This window comes from Contarinia nasturtii, unplaced genomic scaffold, assembly GCF_009176525.2.
Source record: "Contarinia nasturtii isolate CC-2019 unplaced genomic scaffold, AAFC_CNas_1.1 Cnas_scaffold_695, whole genome shotgun sequence".
NCBI classification, from domain to species: Eukaryota; Metazoa; Arthropoda; class Insecta; order Diptera; family Cecidomyiidae; genus Contarinia; species Contarinia nasturtii.
In genome coordinates this window covers 117,523-135,810 of record NW_022198046.1, presented here as the reverse complement: position 1 = coordinate 135,810, position 18,288 = coordinate 117,523, and the positions used below count along the sequence as shown (strand labels likewise).

The following is an 18,288-nucleotide window of genomic DNA, read 5'->3' as shown; positions in this document are numbered from 1 at the left end:
ATGAGTTAAGATATTAGGTTGAGATACAAAAAAAAATATGAATTATTTGAAACAACAAACCAGATTTATTTGTGAAACAATAAAGAAAAATGTGTCATCATTAAAATTGATTTTTTTTAAAATAACTGATATATTCATAGTGTAGAGAAGTGAAGTATCGTATATTTGAATCATACATGTGCACAGGGAGTATAAGATCGGATTCTTTAAATCGTTTTATAAGCACCCCTGCAACTTTCCGACCGTGTCCATGTATGATTTGAACTATGTTAAAATACATGTGGATGTGATTATTCAATGTACTCATTTTCCTCAGCTGATCGTCGTGAGTATGCAGTGGGAATGTACGGAATACGCTGTGAAAGAGAAGCTGGTATAAATTTTTCACCTCCAAGTGTAACCATGCTTTCATTATTATTTCTTCCAAATTTTTTTGAGGATCTTTTCAGGTTTTGTTCATCATAAGACGGAGGTGGAGTAACTGGTTGAACGGCATTCTCTCGGGCATCGCGTCTTCTATAGTAAATCACTTCAATCACTAAAGTTATCATGGCCAGTAAGAGTCCAAAAAGCGTTGCAATAAAAACGCCTCCCAAAGATTCAAGTGTAATACCCTCACTTTCATCGTTGTTTGGACATTCAGAAGCTTTGGACGAGTGATTCCAGTACTTTGCTGTCAATGACTCAAAGAATCGGTCCTTCTGAAGTTCTAATATTGCCCGACTTAATTCATCCTAAAAATATATATTCCTGATAGTTAAAGGTTCATCGATCAAAATTTCCTAATTTTTGATTTAACCTGTAACTGGCTCCCTTGTTGAATAGCCAATGCGTATGGTTGTTCTGCAAAAACTTCTCCCACTTCAATCAAAAATTATTAAGTTGGGTCAAATATTGAATAAACCATCATTACATTTTAAGTTATACCTTCAATCAATTCACAACTTTTCGATATTTCATACTTGATTTCTGATGAATCATGAATGAATGCATAATCGGCATTAATATGTTCCCTGACTTTTTGAAATCCTTGTGATGCATTCGAAACGGGATTTGAAGAATTTATAGCAAGCAATATATGTCCGTACTGCTCTTTAATCGGATAATCCCATACTCTGTACTGAGTTTGGTCCGATGTACTGTTCAGAGTTAGCTCTTTCCACATCTAAAGAATTATGTTAAAATATTCAAATTAAACCGACTTACGATTCTGCTGGCCAGTTGCTATTTAGCCAGCAGAATCATACGTCTGAAATTAAATATAAAACCATAAAATTAATCAATGCAAAAAAGGATCAAATAAATAAATAAATATTTACACGATACAGAGTATCCTCAGCAAATTTCATATTGATAAAGTATTTATGTGTGTCAGATCCTTCAACCACGGTGTAATTTATACGACTTTGTCTTGCCAATTGATCCAAACTTTGGACAGGAGTTTGCATTCTTTCTACCTTTAAGTTTTGGTTTATTTTTAAATAAAATAGTTTTAAATTTTATTTAAAAATATCATTCTTTACGGTCAAGAAGGCAGCCAGATTAGCGGTGAAGGTTGCAAGCATTAAGACAACAAAGAGCCAATACGCCGCGACTAGAGTTCGAGACGAAAGAGATTTGGGCGCTTCGCCACCTCCCTTGAAAACAATAAAGAGACATATGTCGATTGAATATGTTTTTTTTTTTTTTAATTGTACACAAACCTGAGGTGTGAAACTGGTCATTGAAAACCACAAACTTTCTTTAAATGTAAATTCACTGAATAATTTTAATAAATTGAGTATTAAAACGTAATAATTTTAAACTATTTTATTTTCGTTTTCAAAGAAACTTACCGACATGGATAGGGATACGCGTCTTTGTTGTTTTTGGCGCTGTATGGTGAATATCTATCCAAAATCCAAAGCATTATTGAGGTTGTAATTATGGCACCGACTATGCTCAACCAGACTTCAACACGCAAGACTGTCATAAACTTGAAAAGCGATGTTTGTCGAACAGGTTTACGAATAACAATGAGAATGCCCGTTTGTTCAAAATAAGGTGCAACAAAATCGATTACTTCTTCACGTTCAGCCGTCATTTTCATTGGAGCGACTGCCAAATCGATTTCCTTGACGCAAAACAAAACAATATAATAATTTACAAATACAATGACTCAATTTCAAATCAATTTACCCCTGTAATTAAGTCTCCAACCAATCCATCCCATTCTCCATTATACTTTTTATTTAAATTCGGAACTCTATCGCCAAATAGACCAGAACGCGGAGGAACTAGTACATAATCAAAATCCAATTTTTCTGATAATCGTTTTGCAAAATCGATACAATAACCTTCCCATTGATAATTGCCTAATTCATCTAGAAGTGGCATCGCAGTTTTTGAATCCATTTTAATGTAAGACCACGGAATGGCCTAATAACATTCAATCGCCATCATCAATAAATAATTTTTTTATTAATAAAAAAAATCTTTCAATTCTGTGTTATTATTTCTTTGTACCTCAGCCACACCAATCCGAAAAAAGCGACGTGGTGCTTTGAGTGACACGTTCGGCGTGGAACTGAAGGCAGAATTATCAATCATAGCCAGTTCTGTGAGAACAATAGATTCATCAATGGGAAATGGTATTTCATTTCCGTCTCGACCGAAAACCATAATATTCAAATAGAATTCTATATCAAATGAGGAATTTTTGTAAAATTTTAACAGTGAAGATTGCGCTACTTTTTCAACCAAACGATTTTCAAATTCGTTTGAATCTAAACGATTTGTTTGTGTGCTTAAATCTGACGTTCGGTTTATAAACACAGAACAATCGAATACGGATGATCTGAAATTATCTTCACGAAAAACCATTACTAGTTTATTGATGACTTCGCGAATAAAAGTGTTCAAGATCTTAAAAGACATAGAAGACTATGTTTAAATAATATTTAACGATGAAAAAATTGTATATCGAAACTAACCGTTATTTTTCCATCACATAAGCAATTCTTATCATTCACATCCAAATAAATGTATTTACAGCACATATCCAAACTTGGTGTCAAAGTAATAAGTTCTGGATATTGCATTACAAGCTCTTGAACGGCGGTTGTATCAACAAAGTCCAAATAAAATAAACGCCAACGATTAAAGCGTTCGATAACTTTAAACTTAAGAGCCTATAAAAGAAATGAAAACCTATGAAACACAATTTAAAAAAAAGAAAACGAATAAACGCTCATTACATTTTCGAAAAATATGGACATTTCACGGGGACGAGCAAAAACTACAAAGTTTCTCGGCATTGGCCGCATCTTTAGTATCCTTTGAGCAGTTGTCTCATTAAGTCCGTCAAATGTTATGGAACGAATGGAATATTGATTAAGGACCTCATAAATACCTTCATATTGTTCTGCAAATGTATAAGTAATACTTATTAAGTATATAACATAGTATATAATATACGTAAATGTTAAAAATTCAACGTTACCTTTTTCATTTTGAAAAATCATTGCACAATCATGTGTATCGGTGAATTCAATAAATTTGAAAAATGCACGAGCAAATGGCTTGATTGTAACGTCTAGATGAATATATGGTACATTTGTAGTGCGCAAAAAATTATTCAATTCAGGCCATACTGGATACCAAGTTATATCAATTAATACAACCACTCCAGATGATAAAAATGAGCACACTAGTCACAAAGAAGCAATATTTATTAATATTTTTTTATCATTTTCAAGAAAAATGAAATATAAACTTCTCGCAACTCACAACGGTCAAAACTGTCACTAAGTTGATCTCGATCGACTTGAACGTAAATAACACTGAAAGAAATATGCTCAGCGTTACCAATTTCGGAAAAAATATTATTAAACTCCACATTTAGGTCCTCTTGTTGAAGCTCTTCTAAAATTACTGTAATACATAATGAAAATTTCAATATATATATATAATAAAGCGTCTTAAAAGAATAATAAACGATCTTTATACCAATGGATAAATTTTGCTTTTCTACATTTTGTCCAATGGTCATAGAACATAAATAAAATAGAAATATTTTTTGTATTTTCATTTTAAATTCTTAGAAACTTTAAAAACAAATATTGTATTTTCGTAATTAAAATGATTCGAAGCTCATTTAATATTCGAACATCGTTATAAGTAATCGAATTGGTTCAAATCTTCATTTAACCATCTACATTCAATGATATTCGACGAAAGACTGAAAATGCATCAATTTTGACTCTGTATACTTTTGGTTACAGAAATCAAACATAATTTGAACCTATAATAAATTATTCATGGTAGTTGTATTAGTACACGTGCATGTGCACTGATAGTCATTTCACATAGTTATTTTCATTCAGTGCCCGTTTTAGTTGCAAATTATAGTTTATTATTTTTTATACGGGCTTATGTTCCAGTTATTGCTTAAATATTGATGACAGGATTCAAATTATAGATTATTTGATTCAATCATATACCAAAAATAATTGTAGAATACATGATTATTGATTACTGTTTACTAGTCTTGTAATAACCATGGTTGCTTGCATAGACACAAGTAAAGCATTATAATATGCTATTATTTAAAAAAAAAGTCTCGATCCATACATCTAAAAAAATCCTTCGTTAATACTTTCAGTGCTAAATCAATCCAGATATTGAAGAAAAATACATTTTCTGAAGCCTCCAGAAGATGTCACTAGTTGTACACAAGTATCTTGACATCTGTCTCTCATATATACATTGTGTGTCAATAACAACAAGTTACTTGACAATTCAATACGATATTATTGGTTCTTATATTGTTTGTAAAAAAAATGAGTGTTTTTTTCATAAAAATATCGCCTCAAAAGTGAAAATATTCACTTGAAACAATTTTATAAACATGTTTCCTGGACGCGAATCAAATTTGAAACCTATGGACGTCCATACGAACACCAATACTAGTTGGCGCCAAGAAAATACACCGGATAAATGTAAAAAGCTAAAATCAAATAAAAGTTCGCGAAAAAGAAAAAGGTAACTCACTCATAAAATATTGTTTGGTTTAAAAAAATAAATAGGAAACATTCATATCTTCGTTTATCTTTTCATATTTCTTATGTCACATGCTTTAATTTCAGACGACACTCTTCAACTGACGATGAAGAAGAAGATTTTGATACATCAATCGACGCCAAATTAAAACAGAGTGCCATGAGAAATAATCTAACGCCACAAAACGTGAGAAATATACTTCAGGTATACTACAATACGTTCTTTTTTTATTCGTATTACTTCTAATTAGCTTCATTTTTCATTTTATAGAAAGTTGTTCGAAATGATCATGTTTTAGCGATCGTTAAATTGAAGGAAGAACAAATGGAGAGACATGAACAGGCAATGAAAAAACCAAAACTATTGACAGCAGGCGATGAAGTTTCTAATGTATCTGCGAAGGATGAATACGATGATTTTGAAAATGCAGTACCAAAGCTAACACGTGCCAAAGCAAAAGCCCTTAATAAATATCCCCTACCTGTTGCTCCACTCAAACATTCTCAACCAGATTCCGAAGTTTTAGCCTTAATCCACGAAGATTTACATTCAGACGAAGACGATGAAGAATATGAGCCCGGAGAGGATGAAAGTGAGGTACAGGTTTCTTGCATTTATTGTTTGATATTTGCCAATAATTTGTTTTACTTCAACTATGTAGTCCGATGACGAGATAAACACGACAGCCTCTGACATTGATTCTCAACCCGCAACACCATCAAGCCAAATAGATGCATATGAAGAACCTAGAACGGTTTACTCAACCGATGGTCTCTTCAAGATTCCACGAGCCCGAAATGACAGCACAGACACATTATTACAGACAGAACAGGAATACATCATTGCACAAAGAACGCGATCAAAGATTAGCCTAGCTGAAACACCAATCGAAGCAATAGAATCAACATTCAGAGCTCCAGATGTTCCTCAGGATATGTATCAAACTGAGCCAGATGAAGATGATCCATATTGGATGGAATTTTTGAATACATTCGCGTGTCCAAGTAAGTTCCTAGAATTTAAATGAAATATTAATCGGAGAATACATTGAATATTGATGATTTTTAGGTTCGGAAACGGAAATACGGGACGAAGAGACAGATCCAGATTATAATCCTATGATTGTTGATAGTCAAGGTATATCACATATATTCTAATTTTTTCACTGACTGAACTTTACTTAACCATTGGTCGAACTTTTATTATTTGAACATAGACGATCGAGATGAATTTCAACAAGTGAATGTATCTAAAAAGGAAATGAAAGATTTATATCATGATATGTATGACATCTTAGATATAAATGAATTGACTTTATTGAATTATACTGAGTTTAATCCATTTGAACCTGATTTTAATACATCGAAACAAGCACCAATTGTGCAAGAGGACATATCGCAAAGCTTGATTACGCCGGTGAAACACATTACCGAACAATTGAATACTCCTGAATGTGAGAAAATTCAATCACAAACAGAATCACAAGCAACCATTCAAGCGCCAATACCTTCAAATCCCCCGATGAGTCACTTTGAACCAAATATAATATCAACGCCAGCAAGACCAAATTTTATTCATCAAACACAACAACAATCAGTTGATTCATTTAATAGTAGTTTACTTTCGGTTAACGAATCGCCAGTTCAATGTACATATCCATATCCATATCCCAATGCTTATACATTTACACCAGTGCCAGAAAATTCGCCCGTCATGACATTTCTCGCCAATTCCAACGTGGCATCTAATAACTTTACTTTACCATACAACTCAAATTTGATTACAACACCATATGAGTCGACCTCAATATTTACAATGTCGTCATCTGTGATATCATCCACTGAATCAGACAAAATTGGTAATAGTTTGAAAACACAAATCGAATGTGGGCCAACACCAAAGAGACCTGGATGTCGATCAAAAAGATCGCGTTTTAAAAGTGCAACATACAAAGAACTCGAAAATTTCGACCCGAATTCAATTGAACCACCAGTTAGTTTAAAATGAATATATATTTTATATTATTATTTTCTGTAATGTAGTATATATTATTATTTTGTTAGCATTTCTCTGGAACAGATGAGAGGGGATTTACATTTCAACAGCGTTTAACTTTGGAAGAACAACTCCGAATGCATGTTCAACTGGCAACACAAAGTTATATACAAACATATGGCCATCCGGAATTCTATCCGGAAGCTCCCAAAATCAAACAATATCTGGTTAGTTATGCTCACATATTATGTAAACTTAAGCTTTTTTTTTGATGGATCGTTTGCTTTTGTAGGATGATCTTATAAATATCGTTGACAAAGAAAATGCTGGCACAATATCTATATACAACTTGAAACCAGCAGTTGAATTAATTACTAAATGGGAAACGGAGTTGTCACAAAATACAAAAGAAAATACCGAATTGGTTACATACTTACAAAATGAAATGAACAAGCTGCGAAAAAACTTAAGTTATACAATGCAATTTCATGAGCGAATTTTGTCTATAATTAGTGAAAGTAAAGTATTTATCTATCCTCATTTGTTGCCAGCAATCCCATTTCGTTTCAAAACAGCCAAATCATCTGAATACTTTCCCGCTGAAGATTAGTAAGATTGACAACTTTACGCATGAACTATGAATTTTCCCATTTAAAACAAATCCTTCTTTTAGCTTGCTCGCATTTCTTCTAGAACACTTTTTTGGAGAGCTCCAATGGAAAAGCATAAATTATAAGTTCTCTAAACCCAAAGAGGTCAAATTAAACAATGTTTGCAAGCATATATCAGCACACTTGAACTATTTGCGCCATTGGAAATCGATTTATGATTATATTCGATTCAGGCGAAAAAATGAAATAATCAATCCAATTAAGGTATGTATAAACACAATTTCCATCGAAATTTCAATCATATATCGTTCCTTGTTAGTTTTATTTCAGTCATAAACGAGCTCCACCTATTCGAATAATTTACGAAAAAATCAGTCCGATATCTCATGGAGAAACATTTAATCCGGAATTTGTAACTGAACCAGCCAAGCAACCATTAAAGAAACTGACAGCACAATGGTCAAAATACGCAGAAAAGGTTTGAATTTCAATCACAAACATTTTTTATTAACAACAAATTTATCAAATATTTATTTGAAATAATTGGCAAAACCATTTCATAAAAACGGTGTGAAGTCTCCAAAATGTGGAAACTTCTAAAAATCTACTTTGACGTTTAATATTGTCTGACATTTAATAGCGTCAACAAAGAAAAATTCATGTGAATATAAGACATCGAAGACTTGTTTTAAAAAAAAAGCAAACTTTTATGGAAAATACTAATTATTTACATCTTTTGTGTTTTTCAGTTGATTGGCTTTGCATACGACGAAATATTAAATGACAATAGTGATCTCACGTGTAAAGTGAACCAAGAAATAAGTGAGAAAAAACATCAACCATTGATTCCGAAGAAAACCAAAACATCTGATTTTTCATCACAAATACTTCAAGATGATAGCAAGCTTGATGTCAATGGGACTTTAATTCATATAAAAATAATTTATGACAATTGCAATACGAGTAATAACGGTCAACAATCTGAAAACTATTGTGGACAAAAATATAATATTAATGGTGATGGTCAAACTTTGTTAACGAAATATTTTCATCCAATTCATCGAAAAAAAGTTGATGCTGAGGATTTGATAATTTTAACGGAAACAGAAAAAGACAAAAAAACTGATAGAAAATATCTACATCTGCATAGCAAACAAATTAATAAAAAGTATAGGAAATTGAGAACACGTAAATATTTTATGCGACAAAAGACAACCGCATTTTTAGTTTGTATTGCACAAAAATTGCGTAAATTTTACTCAACACATTGGCATCGATTTCGGCAGAATAGGAATGTATCACTTGCATATCGTTGCGTAATCACATTTTATCGATATACGACTGAATTTGTAAATTGTGTCAAACATCAAATTCCACAAATTTCATCCAACATGTCAATAGAAGCATTGGTTACAAATCGACGTGTTCAAAAAATATTAAATGACAATGTCAGAGAAATAACTGAAGAAAATAATGCACATATCGGCCAACAACACCAAAGCGATGGTAGTGCAAAACGCTTGCCCAAAAATCAACGTACAAGCGATAGCACTCGATTATTACTTCTTGCTGAAAATGCCCAAGAATCTTCGGAGAAAGATTTTTGTAAGTACTCAATTTCAAACGTTAATTTTTTATTTGGAATAATTCAAACTCATATAACATATTTTCATCAGTGTTTGCACAGAGATTTATAGAACGCGTAGAAGAGATATTCATTAATGAAAACAAGCATCACAAGTTCGTTGAATTTCTTGCTATTTTACGAAAATTCAGCGAAAACCAACAGCATCAGTCTGGTGCGGATCTATATATGGTAATACAATGACATTTTTAAAATTTGAAATTAAATTTGTTCAACTATACTGAATGTTCATAGATTTTGGAGAAATTTCTCTTGCCGGATTATCCAGAAATCATCGATTTGTTTTTGAACTTTTTATCACCCAGCGACGCGGTCGAAATTAATAAATCGATGGAGTACTTTTTAAAATTAAATTTGACGAAATTCCTTAACAAATTGAATATTTTTTATCAAAAGCAACCAGCACAGGTAATGTTTCAGCAAACACATTCGTATTAGACTTTGATTTATTTTCATTATTTTTGTATTTTATAGATCCGAAAAATACTTACATGTTTGAAGGAGTTAAGTGAAGATCCAGATGTGACATTTGATCGATTACGATCAAGAGTTTTACCACTACTAAAAGGGAATCAATTACTGATAGATTGGTTTTTGCAATGTGTTAGTCCGGATAAATGCGATAATACTAAAGATGAATATGAGACATTGATACTGCGCAAAGGAAACGAGTCATTTGACGATGATCAATTTGAATATATTCCACAAAGCGAAATTGTTCCAGATCCGAATGATAATCCATGTCACATACGCTATATGAATGGCAGATTATTCTATGGTTCTAGATTTCCTCTTCCAGCTAAATTATCTTTTGGTGTGCTACCATGCACTTCAGCGACAGTTGATCCATTTGATACTGTAGATAAACATATGGATAGCATAGACAAGAGTTTTCAGTATCGTTGTGTACATAATACGCTGTTTGCAGATAGCAAAATGCGTGACAGACATCAATCGGAACTTGATCATATCGGCGGCAACGGAACACCTGAAGAAATTGACAACAGTGATGAAGAACAACATTTCCCAATACCAGTCGAAAGGAATGACGAACGAAATTCTATTGAAGAAGATTTAATTGTTGCAAATACAACCAGCGTTAGCGATAACATTCTTTGTGATAACACTTTGTTAAGAGCGCATTCTATAAGATTGAATCCATCATTACACAGTACATCGTTAAATCAGTCAAATGCTGATATCCTGAATAAGCTCAAACCACTAGAACAGTTAGTTTAATTTTCATATATTTTATTTGAAAGGTAAACGTTTTTTTTTTTTAATTTTTATATTTTCTAATAATTTCTTTAGATTGTCAGCGGAGAATACAAATAAAGACCTAAAGTTGTCCCCGAAAAAACAATCTGTTGTCAAATGTTCAACAAATATCCACGCAAAACCATCACATGTTCGTAAATCCACTTCCCCAAATACAAAAAAAATGACGATGGCTGCATGTAAGTCACCCAATAATAAGAAAACGACGTCTCCAATATTATCGGTAAATCAACAAACCAATTGCTCGTTTCAAACAATTCAAGAGTCAAATGCTATCCAAACTGCCAAAAAATTAAAACGTATTCTAGACACAAGTGAACCTGTCGCCTGTTCCAGTCAATCGATCACAACAGATGATATAATAACTAAAACAAAATCACAAAAAAGTCATATGCTTTCTAAACCAATCAAAAAACAAAAACGTGCACACGAATACTATGACTCAGATGATGATGAGGATACTGTTGAGGAATTTGGGAAGAGAAGTGAGACGAAATGTCAACTCGATGCTAACATGGTGAAAACAAGTTTACAGCCCGCAGAGATTCAATGGACACGCGATGAAGATCGACTACTGCTGGAACAAATAAAGGCCGGTATCGATTCAAACACAGGAAACATTGCAGGATTTGCCAATGACTTTCCGAATAAAACTCCGGGACAGATACGGAGTCGCATTGATTTTTTAATCGATTTTCTCACTAAGTTACGTAATAAAAATAATTGATTTGAGCGTTGAAATATATATTTTGTTGAAAAAAGAAATTCTTTTTATTTAAAAATATGCATTTATTTTGAAAAGTTTATATTTTTGAACTTTGGAAAGATATTGGAATGAATGAGTCTTTTAATCGGAGAATACTTCGCTGTAATCAGTATCATCATCCTTATTAGCATTTTCAGAGCTCGATTCTATAAATAGTTTTGGATCGTCGTCTTCGTCACCATCATCATATTTATATATCTCAATCTCATCGGACTGCACAGGATTGGATTTTGAGCTCACATCTTTATAATTGATTTTATTGCTGCAAATATTATTAAAAATATATAAAGAAAATTAATAGATGCTTTAAAATATGTCATAGAATATATAGTTATTATTAAATATTAATTCAAAAATACAAACTTTACCGACCATGTTTACTCACCAGGATCGTAGGCAAAACCACTGTGAAATCACACATCAAATTTAAAAAGATCAGAATGTCCGTTTTGTTCAAATAAAATTTTCTGTAGTTTGTTTAATTTAATTTTGATGCCATTCTGTGCTAGCCGGTGAATCAATTCTTCATATCCAAATATATCAGTATGCAAATATATTTTATATCCAATATGATCACTGGAAAAGTAAAAATTACATTTGTTAAAATAAAAACTCGAATAAAAATGTTTATGGAAATGGTTCCGATGCTTACTTGACAATTTTTTCGATCTTAGCAAGCTCTTTTCAAAAGTCCAAACTCATTCAAACTAGCTACCGTATTGCCTACATAAATATCATATTTAATCTGTCTTTGTAATGTCGAATAGCTTGACTAACTATCACATTTCGATTTTCGATATGTTGTGAATTGGCCTGTGTACAGGTGAACACTTCTGTCTAATTTGGACGAAATAAAAATTAAATTTCCCAATTATGAAAGTTATTATTATATAATTATGAGCTCACCACCAAGTTCAATTAGCAACATAACCGATCCGGATGGATTCCCAGTTGAAATACAACGAACTGAAAAGTCAACTACACCGGTCAGTCTTATTCGCCTTTCCGTAATCATTTCAAACGCTGGCGATTTCTTTCATCTTCTTCTTCTAATATCTTCTATCTCCTATCTTCTTCTTCTATTTATATATTTTCTATCTTCTATCTATCTATCTATCTATATATATAAATCAGAAAGTATGTATGTATGTTCGGGATTGGCGGCCAAATGCCCCAACCGATCTGGATAAAAATGGTACCGTTGGAAAGGTCAAGGCCCGGCTGTGAACATAGGTACTATCATGGTCGACCATCATGGTCTAAAACGGTCATTATGGTCAAAAACTCGTATTTTTACTGTTATTTTGCCTGGATTTTATAGTTTTTGTTGCCAAAAGATGAGAATGGATCGTGTTAACTGTGATGGCCTACCATGATGGACCGTGGTAAATGGTTTAAGGTATCCGTTTTGATCGGCAAACATGGTCTAACACCATTTAAGACAGTTATTGATGTCGGACATAATGGTCTAACATTATTTAAAACGGTTATTGACTTTACATGGTGATAGGGCGAGGAATAGGCTGGTATTGTTTTTGAGCAGTGTACATACTTTCTATTTTGTATACAGGGTGTCTCACGAATCAGGGCCACTATTAAGAAGTGAACATTTCGAAAAAACCTTTGGGGGTATGCTGAGGGTAAAAAATGGACTGATTGGCCATATAGGGATGACATTTTGGTTATGTAAAAATGCAGTAACTGATGGTCTGAAAATGTATTTTTATAAAAACAATTGTTTTCTGTTAACAGAATAAAATAAACTAATTACTTACTAAATACTTACTTCATCTTTTAGATTTGGAAACTCATCAAACAACACATGTGAAATTTCATATTTTTTCTGAACAAAACATACAATATTTGCGACTAATGTGCATATCTTTATATTTTCTTATTTTGTTTATCATACAGACGAAGTGTCATTGCCAAATGGCGTTTTCATATCAAAAACAAATTGTGTTCAATTTCGAAGACTATAAAGTCGACGCGTCCACTATTCATATATCCATTATTTTAAATATTAATTATTCCTTTTCAAATAAAAAAAATACAAAATAAAATTCCAATTATTGAAAGTGATGAACCAATTGAATTTTATTGAAATAAAAAAAAATATTTTTTTTTCAGTTTACACATTTCAGTTTGTATTCGAGTATTTGAATTTGAATTGTATAACACAATCCAAGTGAATGTATAATTGTATATTGTATAAGACAATACAAACGTATCAAACATACCCACACATCATCTGTCAAAAATGAATCGACAACCATTGCTATATATTTGTGTGCACATAACTTACTGTGATTTTGTATGCACGATAGATTTAAAATAAAAACAATAACTTGGTTCAATTTCGAAAAGTTCTAGCGACGACAAAAAAGATGGTTTTAATAGCCATTGATAAGTACAGCAGAAAAATTCTTGGTTATTTATGTAAAAATGACCAGAATGTGGCTTACTGTTGCAGTGATTGTGATGTTGAATTCACAACAGCTCAAGACTTGGAAAATCACATGGTAATGCATGAAATGGTCGATAGTATTCATTCAAACGAAGAGAACAACGACACAGATGCAATCAGTGAAGCTGATATCCCGTTGAATATTGTGTTAAGCGATATCGAGAGGGAAAAACAATTGAAGATGAAATATCAGGTAAATATTACAAATGAATATTTCTAAATAAACCTTTCATTTCAATCATGATTTAAATTTAAGGTTACACCGTGCAGTGTGCAAATATTCCGTTTTGATAATGATGACATTAATATGGATTTGAATACATCAGTCATAAGTGCTGAAAAGAATAACGATAAGGAGAATATTGTTGTAAAATTTGGCGACACACAATGCGAGACCGTAAAAGAGCCATCCAAGCGACCAGGTCCGGCATCCAAGAAAAACTTGGTGAACAAAAGACAAAAACTCATGAACAAAGAAATGAAAAAAGTTGTGAAAAAACAATCACCACCACCGGTGTGTATTCCTTGTTTTTTAAGGCGATATATTTTCCAATAATTTTTTCATATTATATTTTTGGTAACTTTAGGTATGCTATCTTTGTGGTCAAAAGTTTCAAACACAACTCGAATGCGATCAGCATTCAAAAATTCACATTCAGAATAGCTCCAATTCACCTGTTTTTCCGTGCAGCGTTTGTGGTAAGAACGAGGCATACTTACTTAAAAATTACTATTCCATTACTCTACCATTCCTGATTCATTCCTTCGATTCATTTTCCATTCTGTTCCATTACTTATTGATTAATTTCCATTTTTTCCATTCTTTTCTTCTGATCAACTCTTAGGTAAGAATGTAAAAAATTTGAAAATGCATTTACGTCAACACAAACAAGGAAACAAGAAAAATTCCTCAGCCAACAGCGCGGCCCAAACAAGAACACCAACAAAAAAACCTTTAGCGGTTAAAACCATTATTAAAATGAATGAGTTTGAATCTAACGATACAAAGGTTGAAGAAGCATCCAGTTCAACTGATGCAGTTATCACTGGTCTCACAACTTATAAAGAGCCTGAAAGTGATGTATCATCCAATGAGTTATTGACTGAAACACAAGACATGCATTCACAGTGCAGACTGAAAGATGGGACCATCAATGTGTCGCAATCAATGAACCAAATGCCTCCGCCAGCTGATCATACAACATCATCGAAATGGCCCCCTATCATAGTTGAAGACTATCCAATTAACCATGACATATGTGTAGCGAAGGAGCTAACAAATGAAGAAGAACCAACGCAATCCACCCAGCAAACATTTGCTGTTACTGATGAAATTCAACCAAATCATCATATGGATGAAACAACAGCATCTGGCAACCCCGTTGAAGAAACCGGAAAAAAAGAAAAGAAAAAGTGGCTATGTGAAGTTTGTAACAAGCATGTTTGTTTTAGTTACAAACGAACTCATATGAAAAGATATCATAGCCCAACAACTGCCAATAACATTCCAATTAAGGAACAGTAATATTTATGACCTCATCGAACATTCAAACATGTCAATACAAATAATAAAAATTCCATGACGTTTTTTTCTACTACACTGTGTGCGACAGAAAATAGCTAATTTACCTAAATCTAAGCATATTACAAATAAAAAATGATTAATGAAAAATTAGACTCCTGTGTTCTAAATATTTTATTTGTTAAGTAAAATCAAAACATTTATTGACAATTTTTGTTTACTTGACAGCTGATTGGTACAAATGAGAGAAATACTTTTTTATTGAGGTTATGTAATTCATATAGGTATATTATCCACTGAACTGATTTCAATAAATGACAAGTAAACAAAAATTAGTTAATGTGGCTTTTATTGAAAGAATCAAATGTTTACTAATCAGGATTTTTAAAATATGTGCTTTGATACTCGAAAAATTTATGGATATGTGTGTAAAGACGAACGCAATGTGTTTGTTTACTGTTGTAGAAATTGTAAATTGGAATTCAATAATGGATATGATTTGGAAACACACACTTCTGAGCATGATATTGATCAAAACCGAAATTCAGTCGAATCGGAAATAGAAAACGATGTACAAGTACATCAAGCAACTCAGCAAAATCACACATTGAATTTAGAGCATAAAAAAGAAATAAATAAAATTAAGTCAAAGAAGACGGAAACAGAATCCAAAAGCTCAACATTTAAAAAGCGAAAGCAACAATTACTATCACAAATAAGTATTCAAAAAGATTTTTCTTGCATTGTTTGTTCTGCGAAATTTAACAAAAAATCGAATTTAGTTCGCCATCTGGCTATACATACAGAAAATCGACCAACTGATAAATGTACCATTTGTTGCAAACAGGTGTTAAATCTTGAAGCACATATGAAAACGCATACGGAAGAAAAACCATATCGATGCACTTTTTGCCCGGCACAGTTTTCCCGAAATAGTTTATCAATGCGTGAACACATTCGTAAGCATAGCGATGGTTCGAAGAAGTTGATTTGTTCGTTTTGTGAAACGGTTGTGTTTACTAATCGAGATTTTACCCGACACATTTCCAAATGCAATCCTTCGAAAGAAAATGGCGAAATAATTAACCGCATTAAATCTACATGCAATCGTAATCAAGGGGAATGCGTCTTATGCGGCGCTAAAGTTAAGAATTTAAGAGCACATTTCAGGGTATACTTACTTTAAAAATTACTATTCCATTATTGAAGAATGCTATCCATTCTTTCGATTATTTTTCCATTACACCCATTACATCCATTTCAAAAAATCACAATATCAATATCTATTTAGTATGTAAGAAAGTAGTAAGGGTTTGATCACACATATACACACATAAATTAAAAACAATTTGCAAATGAATTGAATGAAGCTGCGTTAGCAAACACTTTGCTCACAAAAATTGAGATTTGGTAGTAGTAGTAGTGGCAGAGCAGAGCAACGAAGGAATCATCGTTGGATACACACAATCGCATAAACGTTGCATCGACAACATGGCTCAGCACACGATCAACAGAGATAGCGAGCCAAAGAAAGGGAGAGATTACTTAGCACATTGTGGTGAGTAGATTTGAATACATATTATGTTTGGCCACTGCGTTGACATCACAAACACAAATCGCCTTCAACAATAAGCGATGCCACACCGTTTAGTTCAGTTTTGACGTTTGAAGCAACAGCACATTTCATAACTAAGTTTTTCAATTTTCATATGGCATACAAAAGTAATGCGCGCAGTAGCCGATTTTTGTGCGTAATAAAAATTCATTTATTCTAAGAAAATAGTGTGTTTGTACTTGGTACATTTTAAATTACAACACGAACTCAACCGAGACATTTTTCCAAGTGAAAATTTGAAAAGAAAAGTGACGAAATAAAAAACAAATTCATATAAATACCTCAATACCGGTAAATATTTGATGTGTAAAATATATTTATATATTGTATATAAAATGATGTCAAATGAATATTTGTCGGCTAAATAAATTTTGCATCATTTGTTTTAGTGAGTGTTTTGGAAAAATAAAATCAAGAAAATAAATTTTGTCAATTTTGCACACTGCACGTGGATAAAAAATCAATTTAACCGTAAATCTTAGCCGACGAAGCAAGTGTGCAAGTTCCATTGAACAAATTCATGTTCAAACATGAATTTGACATTGCGCACAATACAGAATGCAAAACCGTTAGGGCATTAGCAATGCGTCGTAGTTTCTCAATATTGTGCTTATGGCCTGCTTCGATACAATTGAATTTTTTTTCGATTTTTTTTTTGTTTTCAATATTGATTCATTGTCAGGCCCAATATGTCCGACACATCAAGTGGTGACGACGATGATGGAGACGAGGAATGTGGGGTGGAGCGCGGAAATGTGGTAAGTACATTTGAATTTTTTTTCACTTGTACAATTATTGTTGTCATTTATTCAACAGCATATTTTATTGATGTGTACATTGTATTAATGCAATTTTTTTATTTTTCCCCTGTCTCTATAGGTTTCAAACCTAGCGAACAATCAACCAGTTGTTCGATTGGAAAGGATGAGCAGAGATTTGTTACGGCAATGGAATGTACCGCGGCCAAATGTGACACAACAAACACCAGCACGCCGTTCAAAACGTGTACAAACTGTACCGTCTGTCGCTCGTTCTTCTCAGCCACAAGATAGTAGTGACGATGAACCATTAGCGGCTAAAATAAGACGGACTACACAGCCATCTAATTCGGTAAAAAAAATTCATTTTCATTTTTTTTAAATTAAATTTCCAATATGTATAATTGTATACATTATATTAATGCAATTTTTTTTATTTTCCTTTGTCTCTATAGGTTTCAAACCTAGCGAACAATCAGCCAGTTGTTCGATTACAAAGAATGAGCAATGATTTGTTGCGCCAATGGAATGTACCGCGGCCAAGTGTGACACAACAAACACCAGCACGCCGTTCAAAACGTGTGCAAACTG

The 18,288-nt window shown here is 32.7% G+C and overlaps 4 protein-coding genes and 1 long non-coding RNA gene across 11 annotated transcripts in view; 3 read left to right on the top strand and 2 right to left on the bottom strand.

The window, feature by feature from the left end:
* Positions 1-99: 99 nt before the first annotated feature.
* On the bottom strand, positions 100-4,059 carry LOC116341382 (ionotropic receptor 25a). The gene is made up of 14 exons (XM_031768406.1): positions 3,988-4,059; positions 3,769-3,912; positions 3,482-3,688; positions 3,237-3,403; positions 2,973-3,170; positions 2,506-2,904; positions 2,179-2,418; positions 1,836-2,113; positions 1,704-1,758; positions 1,524-1,637; positions 1,320-1,457; positions 928-1,165; positions 800-861; positions 100-734 (listed from the first exon to the last, which is right to left on the bottom strand). The coding sequence occupies exons 1-14, from the start codon at positions 4,028-4,030 to the stop codon at positions 291-293; spliced, it is 2,727 nt and encodes a 908-aa protein (XP_031624266.1). The 5' UTR covers positions 4,031-4,059; the 3' UTR covers positions 100-290.
* Positions 4,060-4,761: 702 nt separating this feature from the next.
* LOC116341381 lies at positions 4,762-11,314 on the top strand. Of its 2 annotated transcripts, XM_031768404.1 has the most exons (16): positions 4,762-5,022; positions 5,127-5,244; positions 5,311-5,637; positions 5,702-6,044; positions 6,109-6,177; positions 6,257-7,032; positions 7,104-7,262; positions 7,328-7,644; positions 7,709-7,910; positions 7,966-8,124; positions 8,396-9,251; positions 9,323-9,462; positions 9,526-9,699; positions 9,766-10,520; positions 10,603-10,792; positions 10,878-11,053. In XM_031768404.1, the coding sequence occupies exons 1-16, from the start codon at positions 4,889-4,891 to the stop codon at positions 10,929-10,931; spliced, it is 4,773 nt and encodes a 1,590-aa protein (XP_031624264.1). In that variant the 5' UTR covers positions 4,762-4,888; the 3' UTR covers positions 10,932-11,053. The 2 variants fall into 2 exon arrangements, with proteins under 2 accessions (XP_031624264.1, XP_031624263.1); XM_031768403.1 differs by having other exon boundaries at positions 10,603-11,314.
* A 46-nt stretch (positions 11,315-11,360) lies between these two features.
* On the bottom strand, positions 11,361-13,287 carry LOC116341383. The gene is made up of 5 exons (XR_004201156.1): positions 13,122-13,287; positions 12,242-13,044; positions 11,988-12,172; positions 11,721-11,911; positions 11,361-11,597 (listed from the first exon to the last, which is right to left on the bottom strand). It is a non-coding gene; the product is annotated as an uncharacterized LOC116341383 (long non-coding RNA).
* Positions 13,288-13,606: 319 nt separating this feature from the next.
* Positions 13,607-15,479, top strand: LOC116340945. The gene is made up of 4 exons (XM_031767717.1): positions 13,607-13,995; positions 14,059-14,316; positions 14,390-14,501; positions 14,648-15,479. The coding sequence occupies exons 1-4, from the start codon at positions 13,723-13,725 to the stop codon at positions 15,325-15,327; spliced, it is 1,323 nt and encodes a 440-aa protein (XP_031623577.1). The 5' UTR covers positions 13,607-13,722; the 3' UTR covers positions 15,328-15,479.
* Positions 15,480-16,505: 1,026 nt separating this feature from the next.
* LOC116341430 overlaps positions 16,506-18,288 on the top strand; it is a 5,782-nt gene continuing 3,999 nt past the window's right edge. For 4 of the 6 annotated variants that reach the window (XM_031768522.1, XM_031768519.1, XM_031768521.1 and 1 more), the window contains exons 1-4: positions 16,506-16,882; positions 17,622-17,697; positions 17,819-18,049; positions 18,153-18,249. In XM_031768522.1, the coding sequence (XP_031624382.1) occupies positions 17,629-17,697; positions 17,819-18,049; positions 18,153-18,249 (397 nt within the window). In that variant the 5' untranslated portion in view covers positions 16,506-16,882; positions 17,622-17,628. Of the gene's footprint in view, positions 16,883-16,944; positions 17,231-17,621; positions 17,698-17,818; positions 18,050-18,152; positions 18,282-18,288 lie in introns of those variants that run through there. The other 2 variants (XM_031768523.1, XM_031768520.1) reach the window with 2 other exon arrangements.

Coding starts and splice junctions, on each gene's coding strand:
- LOC116341381 (XM_031768403.1), top strand. CDS start 4,889: ATGTTTCCTGGACGCGAATCAAATTTGAAACCTATGGACGTCCATACG. Junction 7,645..7,708: donor TACTTTCCCGCTGAAGATTA/GTAAGATTGACA, acceptor TCCTTCTTTTAG/CTTGCTCGCATTTCTTCTAG. Junction 9,463..9,525: donor CTGGTGCGGATCTATATATG/GTAATACAATGA, acceptor GAATGTTCATAG/ATTTTGGAGAAATTTCTCTT.
- LOC116340945 (XM_031767717.1), top strand. CDS start 13,723: ATGGTTTTAATAGCCATTGATAAGTACAGCAGAAAAATTCTTGGTTAT. Junction 14,317..14,389: donor AAAAACAATCACCACCACCG/GTGTGTATTCCT, acceptor TGGTAACTTTAG/GTATGCTATCTTTGTGGTCA. Junction 14,502..14,647: donor TTTTCCGTGCAGCGTTTGTG/GTAAGAACGAGG, acceptor ATCAACTCTTAG/GTAAGAATGTAAAAAATTTG.
- LOC116341382 (XM_031768406.1), bottom strand. CDS start 4,030: ATGACCATTGGACAAAATGTAGAAAAGCAAAATTTATCCATTG. Junction 2,419..2,505: donor TTCGGATTGGTGTGGCTGAG/GTACAAAGAAAT, acceptor GAATGTTATTAG/GCCATTCCGTGGTCTTACAT. Junction 1,458..1,523: donor ATCTGGCTGCCTTCTTGACC/GTAAAGAATGAT, acceptor CAAAACTTAAAG/GTAGAAAGAATGCAAACTCC.